The 14,362-nt window shown below is 34.8% G+C and overlaps 1 protein-coding gene and 1 long non-coding RNA gene across 3 annotated transcripts; one reads left to right on the top strand and one right to left on the bottom strand.

Moving 5' to 3' along the window:
* Positions 1-3,709: 3,709 nt before the first annotated feature.
* Positions 3,710-7,595, bottom strand: LOC121241938. Of its 2 annotated transcripts, XR_005935848.1 has the most exons (6): positions 7,275-7,595; positions 6,941-7,038; positions 6,600-6,680; positions 6,276-6,494; positions 5,801-5,868; positions 3,710-3,863 (listed from the first exon to the last, which is right to left on the bottom strand). It is a non-coding gene; the product is annotated as an uncharacterized LOC121241938 (long non-coding RNA). The 2 variants fall into 2 exon arrangements; XR_005935849.1 differs by lacking the exon at positions 3,710-3,863 and having other exon boundaries at positions 5,738-5,868.
* Positions 7,596-8,897: 1,302 nt separating this feature from the next.
* Positions 8,898-12,890, top strand: LOC121243469 (transmembrane protein 147-like). Its single transcript, XM_041141583.1, has 7 exons — positions 8,898-9,157; positions 9,746-9,815; positions 10,008-10,067; positions 10,423-10,537; positions 10,679-10,794; positions 11,083-11,207; positions 12,557-12,890. The coding sequence occupies exons 1-7, from the start codon at positions 9,081-9,083 to the stop codon at positions 12,678-12,680; spliced, it is 687 nt and encodes a 228-aa protein (XP_040997517.1). The 5' UTR covers positions 8,898-9,080; the 3' UTR covers positions 12,681-12,890.
* Positions 12,891-14,362: the final 1,472 nt, after the last annotated feature.

Genomic DNA, 14,362 nt, shown 5'->3' with positions numbered 1-14,362 from the left:
CTTCTTACTGGTTTGCGGCTTTGCAAATCTCTTCATATTCAGAATGTGATTGTAGAGGTTGACTCTTTGGTGATTATTTCTTGGTGGAATCGGGGGAGGTGTGGGATTTGGTACTTGGAGGATTATTGGGAAGAGATTGTTAGTTTGACTCAAGTCATTACTTGTCGATTTCAACATGTGTTACGCGAAGGGAATAAAATGGCGGATTGGTTGGCAAAGGATGGTGCCAATGGTGGCAATTTGGTCTATACAAATAATTCTATTTTGCCTCGGGCCCTTAGAGGTTTGTTGCGTTTGGATTTGTCTGGTATTCCTTCATTAAGATGTCGTTAAGTTTTGCTATTGGTAGTTTTTTGTGGTCCTTTTATAGAGGCTTGTTTAGTTGTGTCTTCTTTATAGGCTTATTTTTTATTGTTTATTTTGCTTTATGTTTCGTTGGTTGGTATTGTCCTTGAATGTAACCACGGTATTCCTCCGCCACAAGTGAGGGCTTGTTAATAAACTTGGGATGGGGCCGCTATGTGGGTGGATACTGACTCTTTCTAAAAATAAAAAAGAAAAAAGAAAAAGAAAGGATAATGATATGATAAATGATGAGATGATGATGAGTATGGTGATTAAAGAGATGTATCGTGATGATTATGAAGATGATGTAATGAGATCGTGCAGATATGAAAAGATGATGTAATGAGATCGTGAAGATATGAAAAGATAATAAGATGATAAATGATATGAAAATATAATGAGCTAAGCCAAGCAAATTGGTAAGTAAGGTCAACTTGGCCTACAATGCGATGGAGAGTAGGGCTACAACCCTACCTGCACAGCTGGATGAACTTTAATTCGCTCATTCGAAAGTCTAGGGATGGGTGCTGAGTTAGGCCTTGGGCCCACTTGGCCTTTAATATATACAAATACAAATATAAATATAAATATAAATCATAATATCATATATATTAAAAACATAAAACCCAAACTATAAATACCACTTTTTCTCTCCCTCAGTCTCTGTACTATCATTTCTCTCCTTTCCAGTAGCCATCCCCCTCCGCCTTCCTCTTCTCCCCCTCCCCCTTCTCTTTTCGTCATTCATTTCAAACTTTCACACCTCAATGGCCACCATCCCCTCTTCTCTCTTTTTTCTTCTCCTCCATATTTCCCTTCTTCTCCACCTCCTTTAAATGAGCTTCTCAATTCTCTCCATTATTGTGGGTACTCATGGTCAAGCCGCAATGTATGAAGGTAAGACCAAAGTTTGGCCGTGGATCTCTACGACACAATACAACGATTTTCGTCGTGGGTCTGTATGTTAGAGACTCACTGTGACTATGAGTGATGGGTCTGCAAGTTTAACAATCCATTATGACGACCATGGGCTATAAAGATCTGTGACCAGAAACCACAGCATGTGGGTCTGTGCATGTTTATTACTTGGTTTGGCTTATTTGTTTCATTTTATATGTAATTTTGTGAGTTTGTTTTTATTTTTTGTTAGATTTGTGATATTTTTCTCATCTGTAAGTTTTTTGGTTTTGATCTGTGAGTTTGTTGGTTTTTGTTTTGATTTTTATTGCACTTCTTTTAGTAAAACATGTGGTGTTGAATGGGGTGATCCAAAGATGATGGCACCAATATGCCCCCTAGTTTCCAGACGGAGGCACCCACCCACAGAGTTAAGCCTCCCACCCCCCATCTCCACGTCCATGCAAGGGCAGGTGCATGTAACAACTCTAGTGAAGAGTGGATGCTTAGCAAAATGATAGTAAAAGCCTCTATGCCTATTTCTCTTTAATTATTTAGCCTATCTCTCAAATCCCAAATAAGAGACAACATAATATAAATATATATATATATATATATATATATATATATATATAATGTTTCCAATGTAAACCACCAGCAATGGTAGTAATAGAGAATGCAAAAAACAATACAAATATTTTTATAACACTTATCTTATTTTTATAAAAATAAACATCAATTTGAATAAAAGCAATAAATGGTATATATCAAACCTGTAATTTTATAATTTCGAAATAACTTCATCTCTTAATAACCTGTCCTCACAAAATCTCTTACAAATATTTAAAATAAATTAAGGAAAATAAAAGTATACAATAACATATATCAATAATTATAACAATAATGAAACTAATAAGGATGAGCTCAAAACTAGCAATGATGATTATATGAAAAGATGATGCAATGATGATGCAATGAGTTCATGATGATATGAAGATGAGGATGTAACGAGATGGATTGTGACAGTCATGAAGATGTAGATGTGAAGAGATCATGATGGTATGAAAAGATGATGAGATGATAAATGATGAGTATGGTGATGTAATGAGATGAATCATGATGATTATGAAGATGATGTAATGAGATCATGAATACATGAAAAGATGATGTAATAATAAATTATATGAAAAGATGATGAGATGATAAATGATGAGTATGGTGATCCAATGAGATGAATCGTGATGGTTATGAAGATGATGTAATGAGTTCATGAATACATGAAAAGATGAGGTAATCATAAATGATATGAAAAGATGATGAGATGATAAATGACAAGAAAAGACAATTAGCTAAGTTGCACAAATCGTTAAGGATAAAACTCAACACCTTGGTCTACTATGCGATGGAGAGTAGGACTGCTACCCTGCCTACACTCCACAGATAGACGAGCTTTAATTCGCCTGTTGAAAGTCCAGGGAAAGGGTGTCAGGTTGGGCGTTCGGCCCACCCAGCCTTTAATATATATAAATATAAATATAAATCATAATATCATATATATTAAAAACACAAAATCCTAACTATAAATACCACTTTTTCTCTCACTCAATCTCTCTACTGTCATTTCTCTCCTTTCCAACAGCCATCCCCCTCCCCTTCTTCTTCTCCCCCTCCCCCTTCTCTTTTCCTCATTCCTTTCAGACTTTCACGCCTTAATGGCCACCATCTCACTATTTTTTTCTTCTCCTCCATATTTCTCTTCTTCTCCACCTCTTTTAAACTAGCTTCTCAATTCTCTATTATCGTGGGGGTACTCATGGCCAAGCCGCAGTGTATGACACAGTAAGACCACAGTTTGGTCATGGATCTCTACGACTCAATACCACAATTTTCGTCATGGGTCTGTATGTTAGAGACCAACTGTGACTATGAGTAACGGGTCTGCAAGTTTAATAATCCACTATGACGACCATGGGCTATAAAGATCTGTGCCCAGAGACCATGGCATGTGGATCTGTGCACATTTATTACTTGGTTTCATTTATTTGTTTCATTTTATCTGTAATTTTGTGAGTTTTTTTTTTTTTTTTGGATTTGTGACATTTTTTTATCTGTAAATTTTTTTGTTTTGATATGTAAATTTGTTGGTTTTTGTTTGGATTTTCATTGGACTTTTTTTTGTAAAAAATGCGGGGTTGAACAGGGTGGTCTGACGATGATGGCACCAATCTATTCCCTGGTTCCCAGATGGGGGCACCCAACCATAGAGTTAAGCCCCCCACCACCCCTCTCCCCATCCATGCAATGGCAAGTGCATGTAACAACTCTAGTGAAGAGTGGATGCTTTGCAAAGTTATAGTAAAAAGCCTTAGTGCCTATTTCTCTTTAACTATTTAGCCTAAATCTCAAATCACAAATAAAGACAACATAGTTTATGTATATGTGATATTTGCAAGGTAAACCACCAACACTGGTAGTAATAGAGAATGCGAAAAACAATACAAATATTTTTACAACATGTATCTTATTTTTATAAAAATACACATCTATTGGATAAAAGCAATAAATGGTATATATCAAACCTGTAATTTTATAACTTTGAGATAACTTCATCTCTTAACAACCTGTAATCACAAAATCTCTTTCAAATATTAAAAATAAATTAAGGAGAATAATAGTATACAACAACAAATATCAATAATAATATCAATGATGAAACTAATGAGAATGATCACAAAACTAATGATGACGATGATGATGATATGAAGATGAGGATGTAACGAGACAGATCATCAATGAGATCATGAACATATGAAAAGCCGAGCAAATCAGTAAGGGTAAAACCCAACACTTTGTGGCCAACCATGCAATGGAGAGTAGGCCTGCGGTTGAACACTTTTGTTGAGGCTGGTTAATGCTACTATAAGGAACCTTTAAGGGTGTGGTCAATTAGGCTTACGGAAGTGAAATATGAAAGGTGAAGGGCTAGGAGAGATCATGAAGTAGAAATTGAAAGGAACTTCAAGAAACCAAGGTTGGAAGATGTTGCTGCCACCTACAAATTGGGCTGGTTCTATGCCTACTTAAAGCTTATATGGTAGCTAAATGGTGCATTTACAAAGTAACATGGGTGGAGCATCTAACTATTGTTTGATGGAAGGGAAATTGAGTGGTGAAGGGCTGGATAAACAGCTGCTGCTGCTCTGTTGCAGTTGTTGCTGCACTACTTGGATGTTATTTGTTGTCATGGCCACTAAGTTTTGGTTTTTTTCATCACTTAGTAATGCTATAGTGCAAATAGACTAAAGGAAATGAAGGGAAGGTAAGGAAAATAAGTACTTTAAGTACTAGGCGTAAAAGAACCAAAATAATAGTAGAAGAGTGCAACTGGAAATTGGAGAAAGTTGAGAAATTGCAGCACTGCTGCTTTTTCTGTTTTGCTGTTGTTTAGGTTGCTATTTTCTGTTCCTGCCACTACTATGCGCTTGTTTATAGTGTTGTTGAGCTACAGGAATTTAATACAGTTATAGATGCTAGAAAGAAAGAAGAAGTAAAGTTGAAGAGAAACTCGAGAGACTAGGGGCTGCAAATTGCTGCTGTAATAGCTGTAGAATTGTTGGGTTGTTTCAGATGTGCTATGATGCAGCTGCTATTTGAAACTTCTAAAGATTAATTCTTATACAAGGGGTCTTGAATGATGTGGCCAATTATGGCTTGAGAGGAGAATTTGGACAGGTAAAAGTGGGACTGATTTGCAGCAATTAGATCAAACCAGAAACATAGTAAGATAGATGACAGTTTTTTTTTTCACTTTGAGTTGTTTCTCTAACCTTCGAGCTTCCTCCTTTTTCTATACACTTCACTATTGTTTTCGTGGTTTCTATGAACGTCTTTCCACCTCTTGACATGGCCTAAAACAAGGGAATGGTGGAGAGGATGAGAGCTGAACAATAAAAGAAGAGAGAGTAGCTGTGTGTTGCTGTTCCCTCGGTTCCAGCTACTTACATCTGGTTTTGGTCTGAAATTTTAAGATCATTTGGTACTCCTAATGTAACGTACTGAGCTTGAGTTAAAGAGATGAGATAAAGGCAAACTAAGGGGCTAGAACTTAAGAGGAATCAGAGCTAAAGTTTCTGAATTTTCTGCACTAGCTTGTACAGCCAACAAGTTAGTTATATACCTGTTGCAAAACCCCCATCCTTCAACTATCATCCCAACTACACAAGCAATGAACTAGCGTTGAAGAAAAAATTGGGAATAAGCATGATTTATGTGTAAACATAGCATAAAAACAGCAAGAGATAGTTCTTGATAAACCAGAAAATTCTAAGAGAAAACTTACTAGTTTGAATGAAATCCTTGGTTGTTTACTTTAGTTATTAGCTTGAGTAGAAGGTAAAAAAATACATACTGATCTCTACTAGTTTAACACATAAAAATGGAGGCCTAAACATAATTGAAAAGTGATTCAAATAGAGGAAGAAGTATAGTTAAAACTTAGCAGAACTTTTTTGTAGAAACTGTACAGCTTGGAACAAAACAAGGCAGAAAATCATCTCACCTCTTCAAGCAGTAGATTGCACGAATTATGCATGTTTCTACCTTCCCTCCACTTGGTTACACACCCAACTAAACAAGTATTAGGGGAAAATGTAAGGACAGATGAGGTTAGAAGACACCATGACAGAATTTGTTGCAGAAAATTTCAGAACTTGGAAGTGTGTTGCTGCAATCTTTTTAGGTGCTGAACGGAACTAAGAGAGGGAAAAATGGAGTTTTAAACTAAACTGAACTTAGTCTTCTTACAAATGAAATTTAAGCCAAAGTTCCAGCCTTGTAGAGTGAATATATAAGCTAAAAATGAAGGGGAAACTGCTGCAGCACAAATAGAAAACATCACAGATTTTCTGATGCACTTTGAGCTCTAACAGGTGGGTTTAATCCTATTTACAGATCCTACTTTCCTTCCTTATGATTATCCACTCAAATACACAAGATATAGAAGAAATATGTGAGGAAAGGTAGGTGAAACTCACAATATAAATTCTGGACAGCGGCCGATATTCAAGGAAAAGCTAAACATGGCTTATGTATTGTGCAGGCTGCTACTCTTGCTTATTACTTGAATTTCTACTGACATCCCTTGCTTCAACTGCTATTGTCCATTTCAGCTGCTACATGATGGGAAAAAGAAGAGGAAAACAAGAGAGGAAGAGCCATGGACTTTCGGTTGAAGGAAGTGAAGACGATGGGATCTGTTTTGGGACTCAAGGTGTCGACCGATAGTGGGTGTTAAGGAAATATGTAGTCTTAAAACAAAGATAGAAAAAGAAAGAGATAAGAATGGAGATGATGAGTACCTGGTAGGATCACAAAGAAAGTTTCAAAATAGTCCATACAGAATCCGTTCTCATTGAAGGGTGCGGATAGTCTGAATATTCCTAGCCAAGAGGATGAGCCAAACTAGAAAAGTATTAGAAGTGGATTTGCAATAAAACTACAAAATCAAAATACCCCCGTGGAGAATTATAAACATATATGAATCAATTTTCACTAGAAAGATTGGGGAAAAGAACGAGTAAAACAATGACTGCATTCGTTTCAGATACGAATTGATTTGAAGATATAGAGAAAAAAAAAAACACAAAACTAAAGATATGTTGCAAATCGTTAATATTTCCCCCCTATCACCTTCACTTACATATGACCCGCAGAGGCCTTGCAGAACCACGATCGTAGTAGGTCTGCCTTGTCGTGAGAAATCTTTGAGGTACTTCTCACTGCAGGATAGCTGAGGACCTGTGAGGCAAAGAAACATTAAAAATAGTGTAGACCCAACGGAATGATGTGAGGAATACTCAAGTTAGTAAGTTTTCAAGCTAATAAGAGGAAGAACCAGACAAGAAAAACCTAGCTAACAAAAGAACAAGAAGCATATGCACATCAATCCAAAAGGGAGAAGAGAAAGGGGCAAGCATATCGCAAATCTTTAACCCCGAGCAGACAAAATGGAGGAGATAAAAAGACGTACATACCATCAATCTTTAATTCGAGCAGACAAATGATTTCGTGCCCGAACACGTCTGATTCTCACGACCTCGGCTTAGATTAGAAATCACCGCTAGCATTGAAAACAATTAATCGAGAGGCAATTTTTTGCAACAGAGGTACACCGATTGAGCAAAATGGAGGGCAAAGATCATACCGACACAAGTGAGGATTAACTAGGAATTTCACCGGAAGTCTCTCTCTATTCAAATTGGACAATGGAAAGAAACTAACGGCTAAATCTATTGTCTTCCCACCGTCTCGTGGATGTATAAAAGCTGAGGGCTTTGTGGGTTTTTTCTTCTTTTTTTTTTCTTTTTTTTTTTTTTTTTTTTTTTTTTGCCGTTGCTGGATTGGTTTGCATTTTGTTTTTAAAAATTTTTAAAATAGAAATTGAACAACGGAAAGAATGGCTAAATTTCTCTCTTTTATTGTCTAAATTTGAGTTCATGTATTCGAGTCTAGGCTTCGTTTGAACCTCAATTCATCTCAACTCATCATTATAATTTTTTTAAATTTTAACATAAAATATAATAAACAATTCAATTTTTTTAAATTTTAAAATAATAATAATATTAAAAAATAATATTTTAACAATATTTTATCATCTCAACTCAACTCAACTTAAATCAACTTAGTTCAATATCCAAACATAACTCTATAATATCAGGGGATGAAACTGGTGTATATTTTCAGTATTTCACCGACAATATAGCTGGACACACTTGGGTCCCGGTTTCTAGAGTCGGGCGCGCTCACTATTTTTTTTTTTTTTGCAATATTTTTTTTATTTTCTATTTATATTTTCTTAATATTTTTTAAAAAATATAACAAAATACATCAATATATTTTAAATTATTTTCTTAATCACTAAATAAAAATTAAAAATTAAAAAAAAAAATTTTTTCCGAATAGTCAAATAGAACGACAAAAATTAGTGGGTAAAGTAATTTTTTCCCGGTTTCTATTGGGTCGAGCCGACCAATGCTTTTCAAATTTCTAAACTAAAACCCCAAGCCTGTTATAGAATTTTGCTCACACCGGGCTTGGACAAAACCCCAAAGACCCAAAAAGAGATTTATTTTATTTGAGAGCGACTATTTATCATTTTACACTATATATTTTATATATTTTAAAATTATTTTTTATTATTATTTTATTTTATTCTTGTTAAACTAATTAAATTATTTTACTTATTATTTATATATCACATACTTGTTATAGAAAAAATGAAAAATAAAATAAAATAGATATGGTGTGTGGTGTGTGGTGTGTGAGATGATAAGTAAAATTATTTTATTTATTATTGGGTCTAATAACAATAAAGCTGCATTTGGATATTGAGATGATCTCAAATAATCTTAGTTGATTTATGAATGATAATATTTTATAATTTTTATTAAGATGTATTTAAATGTAAATATGTTAAAATATATGTTTAAATAAATGAAATAAATTAAAATGAGTCTAATTTATTTTATAAAAAGTTAAAAAAGTAATGAATTTCGATCGTTATAAATTGAGATAATTTAATCAACAAACACAGCACAGCGGATATATAGCCCAATCTCACTTACCACAGAAACGTGGTGGTAGTTTCGTTATTTCCTTCAGTACTAAGGTTCATTTCATTCAAACTAATCTGTCCTGCTCTGCTCCGCTCCGCTCCATGCTTCCATCTCTCTGTGCTCCAGACCTCTTGTTTGGATTTATTTGTTCCTCCTCGTTGATCTCGCTGGGCTTCTAAGAAAGAGGGAGAGAGAGGGAGAAAGATAGAGAAGAGAGAAGAGAGGATGACGTTGTTCCATTTCTTCAATTGCGCAATTCTCACATTCGGCCCCCACGCTGTGTACTACTCCGCGACGCCCTTGTGAGTTGCGCTTTCCTTCAATTTCTTTTGTTCATTCTCTATGTTATGTCTTACCGATAATTTCATTTGCCGAAGCTCAATTCCATGTCTCTTATTTGGTATTTACTATGTTTTAAATTGGAAACACTAACTTACTTAGGATCACGATCTGATTATGAGGCAGCGTCGCTGGTTGTTTCGTTGGCTGCGGAGAATATTTTTTATTTTTATTTTTCTTGTTCAAATTTTTTAACAATCTCAACAGAACGTACATTCTAATTTCGCGGTTATTACACTAGAAAGTTCATTTGGACTTCGTGTTCAAGTTTTAGAAACTTCTATTGTAATTAGAACACAGTAAACAGTTCTTATGTTATTGCACTTAATTGAACCTGGCAATTCTAGTCTTTTCATAGTTATGTAGTAATTAGATATAAAGAATTAATCAGGTGAATTATTTTGGGTGAATATGGAAGTGAGTGGTGAAACTTTTTTGTACTAAATCAATTTGTTGGAGAGAGAGAGAGAGAGAGAGAGAGGTATTCTTGGGTGATTTATCTGCCGTATCAATATTAAATTGGTTCTGCTGTAACAAGAATGCCTATGCAGATCCGAGTATGATACACTAGGTACCTCTGTTAAAGCAGCTCTTGTCTATCTCGGAACAGCTTTAGTAAAGGTTTGTCAACATTGTTATAAACGCAACTCTGTCTCAGATTACATGTCTTCAAGTTACATCCATGCTTCTACCTTATGCTTGCTTTTTCTCCCCTATGAATTTTCCCCCCTGATCAGAGTTGTCTTGTGCTAATGCTTTTACCCACTTTCTTTCTGTTTTTGGTGGTGGTTGGGGGGGCGGATATTTTCACAGCTTGTTTGCCTGGCGACCTTCCTAAAGGTATCAGAGAATGATAGCTTTGATCCATATCAGGTATGTTTTTCTTTTGACTTAAAATTGCTTGCATTGATATACAGAGAATGGCTTGAGGGAATACTAAGGTATTAGATAAAGAATCCAAGGCTTACAGACTTTGCTATAGGCATAAAGATCTAATATTTCAACTAAACAACTTTCATTTTCTGTATATTTTACATGGAAGGAATGCACTTTTTATTTCTTTCCAATCCAAGGCGCTTACAGATCTTGATTGTCCTTTGGACAAGTGAGAGTGACATTAAGCTCCAGCATAATGTTTTGATATCTGCATCAGAACAATTTTTTTTTTTTTTCTATTGAAGATATATATAAGGTATTAAGTTTAATAACAGACACCTTTCGTTTTCAGGAACTGCTGAAAGCTCTAATTGGTTTTATAGATGTTGCTGGGCTTTACTTTGCCTTGACTCAGTTGACTCACAGAAACATTTCTCAGAATCATAAATTCCAAGCTGTTGGACTTGGTTAGTAATAGATTAAAATACTATGTTTTAGAAATCAGTGGTCTAGATCAACTTTCGAGCACTTGTAATCTTTGAGTATTCTTTTCTCTAACTGCATATATGTTAACGTTAGGTCTTTGACAAATTTTCACCTGTTGGTAGGTTGGGCTTTTGCTGATTCTGTTCTTCATAGATTGGCACCTCTTTGGGTGGGCGCTAGAGGACTAGAATTCACATGGGACTACATTTTGCAAGGCATTGAAGCAAATGCGAATCTGGTATATTTATTTCTTCTTGTTTCTAGTGTGTGCTTGTGGCTGCAGCTTTTGACAATGTCCTTTGCTCTAGGTTAGTGATTTGGGACAAATGATATGTTGAAAGCCAAAGATTCATGTAATGATCTTATATTGATCAGATACAAGAAGATTATATATAGATCACCTCATTGATGTGGAAACTTGGCTGTCATATTTTTAATTTGTAATATGCATGTTGACTTAATTCTTGTATGTAGCTCATTACTTCTTCCGTCTTCTATTGATATTTAACTTCTTTTTCTGAATTAGGTATTGAGTATATCCCTAGCTGCATTGGGTTCTTTGATGTGGCTCCGGAAAAACAAACCCAGGACTCTGATTCCAATAATATATGCATGTGCAGGAATTGTGGCAACAATGCCATCTATCACAAGGTTTGCTTCTCACAACTGCTTCATTTAATAGTTCGTATGTATTTTGCATAATTACCAGGGATATAAGGACAAAACCCCTTGTGTTTTTAGCACAATTTAATTTTAAGACCTTAGCTTTAGTCCGATTCAATTATAAACTCTTTTTTTTTTTGCGGCAGCACCCAGCTTCAACTAAAGAGGCTAAAGATAGGTTGCCATAAAGCACTTCCTACACGTCAATGAAGTAATAGATGATCCAGTATAACCTGTCACCTTCTCAGATTTTCCCACGTGACAATTTTTCCTAATGCTTCCACCCAAACAAGGAATACCACTCTCAAGGGAGCAGTACTCCAATATTCATCTATAGAAAATGAGAACTTCCATGGGGAGTCAACACTCAGTGAACTGATTTCCTCCAAAGGCTTTGGCTTTCTTTGGTTTCCTCAAATTTCCAAATTCTTTTTTTAGTTCTTTTTAAATTCAACTTCGATCCAAACATCTTTCAATCTCAAAAGTGTTTTTTCTATCTCAACTTTGCATCCAATCATTTGCCTAGATTTCAGTCAAAAATTAAAAAAACACAAAATTCAATGTAACTTTTACAAAAGCCGAAACAAAAATAGCATAAAAAAGTATATTCAAACAAATTTTCAACTCTATCCATCTACTTTCACAAATCTGAATACAAAATATATTTACCTTCACAAAACCCAATAAAAAACACCTCAAAATTTTTCAAAAAGTTCTCTAACATTCTCGAAATTTAATTAACCAAACACACCCTTTATCTCTCTCGTTGGCATAATTCCATACCACTTCCCCAGCAAAACCCTGTTAAAAGGGATAATTCCTGTATACCTCCTGTATACCACACTTCCATCTGTTTTTAGGGAGCAACCATGGCCCAACTTAATGTGGTTGATTATACCAACTGGAAGGGGAACCAAATACATAAAGTTGGCAAATTTGAAATAGTTGATCATTTATCAAAGTTATCATGCCACCTTGAGATCGTTTCATCTTACTCAAGAATTCCTTCCCAAATGAATTTGGCCTTAAAGTGAACTCCCCGTGGGAAGGCCAAGATATATCACATGCAAGGAAGTGGTATCTATTCTATATACGGTGTGTACTTGGATGGAACCTGTTTGCTAATTAATATAATTATCTTCTTTTTGACTTCTATTTAGTGACCCTCTTGCCTACTTGCTGTGTCTTCCAACTACGCCTTATGCAGTTTTTGAGTAAAATTCCAGATTACTTGCAGAAAAAATAGTAATAATCCCGATTTTTTAGTAACCAACTACTTATAAGTATGGCTCCTGTTTATGGTAGATCATGATGTTTTCTATTTCCATTTTTTTCAGCTATCTGAGGAGAAGTTTAGGCTGGCACATTCCAGAGGTGGTAGGCTTTGAACTGTTCACCTCACTAGTGATGGCTTTTATTAGTTGGCAGCTCTTTGCTGCATGCCAGAGACCCTCTTCCTAAGGTTGCCTTCATTACTCCGGTACCGTAGACTGACTATACGACAAGCAAAGCCCTAAAAAAGACAGCTTAAATTTTCTTGACGCGCTTTGCTTTATTATTTTAATTTCACATCATCTTGAATGTGGCCTCTAGGAATTTGTACGATCGATTGTTCTCTTTAGACTCTTTTAATCTGTTCGGATAGAGTATAACAAGATTTTGAATGGAAAATATATATATATATATATATATATATATATATATATATTGAGGTAAGTAGGGTGGCTTTATACTGAAATGATTATTCCTTGTCATTATTCTTTCATCATGTGACATCAAATGATCGGTACATGTCATATAAGGAGATACCTAAAAGTATGGATGGCATGTTTTGATCATATGGCCATATGGGAAAGAGACATTTTTTCTCTCCTTGCTGCTGTGATATTCTTTTTGTACATTTGGATTAGAAGAAGAGCAGCAGCAAAAGAAGGAAAAGCAAGAAAGAAAACTTGTGTGTTTGTTTGTGTCTGTTAAGGCTCCGTTTGGTTGTTAGACTATATTGAGATTAACTCAGTTCAATCTAATTTTAAACTGAATATAACATCTAAACATCCAACTCTCAAATCACTAAATTTTTTTCAACTCAAAATCTTTTTATACATGAGACTCATAATTTTTTTCAATTCAATACCTCTTTACACAGGATCTATAATCTTTTTCAAATTCTTATAAATATATTTAAACTCATTTTAACATCTAAATATATCTAAACTTATTTTAAGTAGGCCTCACAAAATTTACTTTATCATCTCAACTCACTACTATTCATAAAAAAAATTAATTTATCTCAACTCAACTTAACATCCAAATGTAACCTAAAATAAAAAATTGCTATACTAATCGCTTGATACGCTTTTTGCTTGCCAGAATTCTCTTTGCCAAATGCGGCTACTAAACTTGGATAGCCATTCTTTTCTTCTTTCTATTTTAATTTTTTGTATCCCTTTACGCCTTCTGTTTCCTCTTTGGCGCCCTCTTCATGGCTGTCGAAGTGGAAACGCACAATTCTCATGGGAAAAAACTATCTACTACTTTCTACACTAGAGTTTTCCTTCACCAAGAAAATTCTCATTTGCAAAGAAAATCTTGGGGAAAAATACTAGAGTTTTTCCTCACCTACCAAATCCAGACGGTTTTTGAGCCAAGTGTACATTTTCATCTACAGTTTTGAGTGCTGAAATGCATTTCTCAAACTGTCTCATTTTATCTATCTTTGTTAACTTTGGCCATAACATCCATTTTTGTTGTTTTGGCATGACTTAAAATGATTGTTTGCACTAATAAAGTATTAGAATCTTGAAGGGAGTGATACTCCAAAACCAAAGCCTTCACTACTTGGACTAACTCCTTGACAAAAAATCAACCTTCTATAAAGGAAAACTTCCGAAGATGCTATGCACGAAACTGAAGTTTACTCTACAAGGATAGATCCGAAGGCCCTGCCTTGGACAGGTTCTCCGACATAATTAAAAAAAAAAAAAGTTATCGAGCTTCTGAAAAATTTTGCAAATATTTTCATAGGAATGTGTTAGCAGAAATTGTCAACATAACTTAATTTCATTTAATCATTACAACTTTTTTAACTTTCAATACAAAATAAAATAAATAATTTAACTTTTTCAAATTTCAAAATAAAAATA

Source organism: Juglans microcarpa x Juglans regia, chromosome 8D, assembly GCF_004785595.1.
Source record: "Juglans microcarpa x Juglans regia isolate MS1-56 chromosome 8D, Jm3101_v1.0, whole genome shotgun sequence".
In the NCBI taxonomy this organism is placed as follows: Eukaryota; Viridiplantae; Streptophyta; class Magnoliopsida; order Fagales; family Juglandaceae; genus Juglans; species Juglans microcarpa x Juglans regia.
Note: the sequence above shows the minus strand (reverse complement) of the source record. Positions and strands in the feature narration are given on the sequence as shown.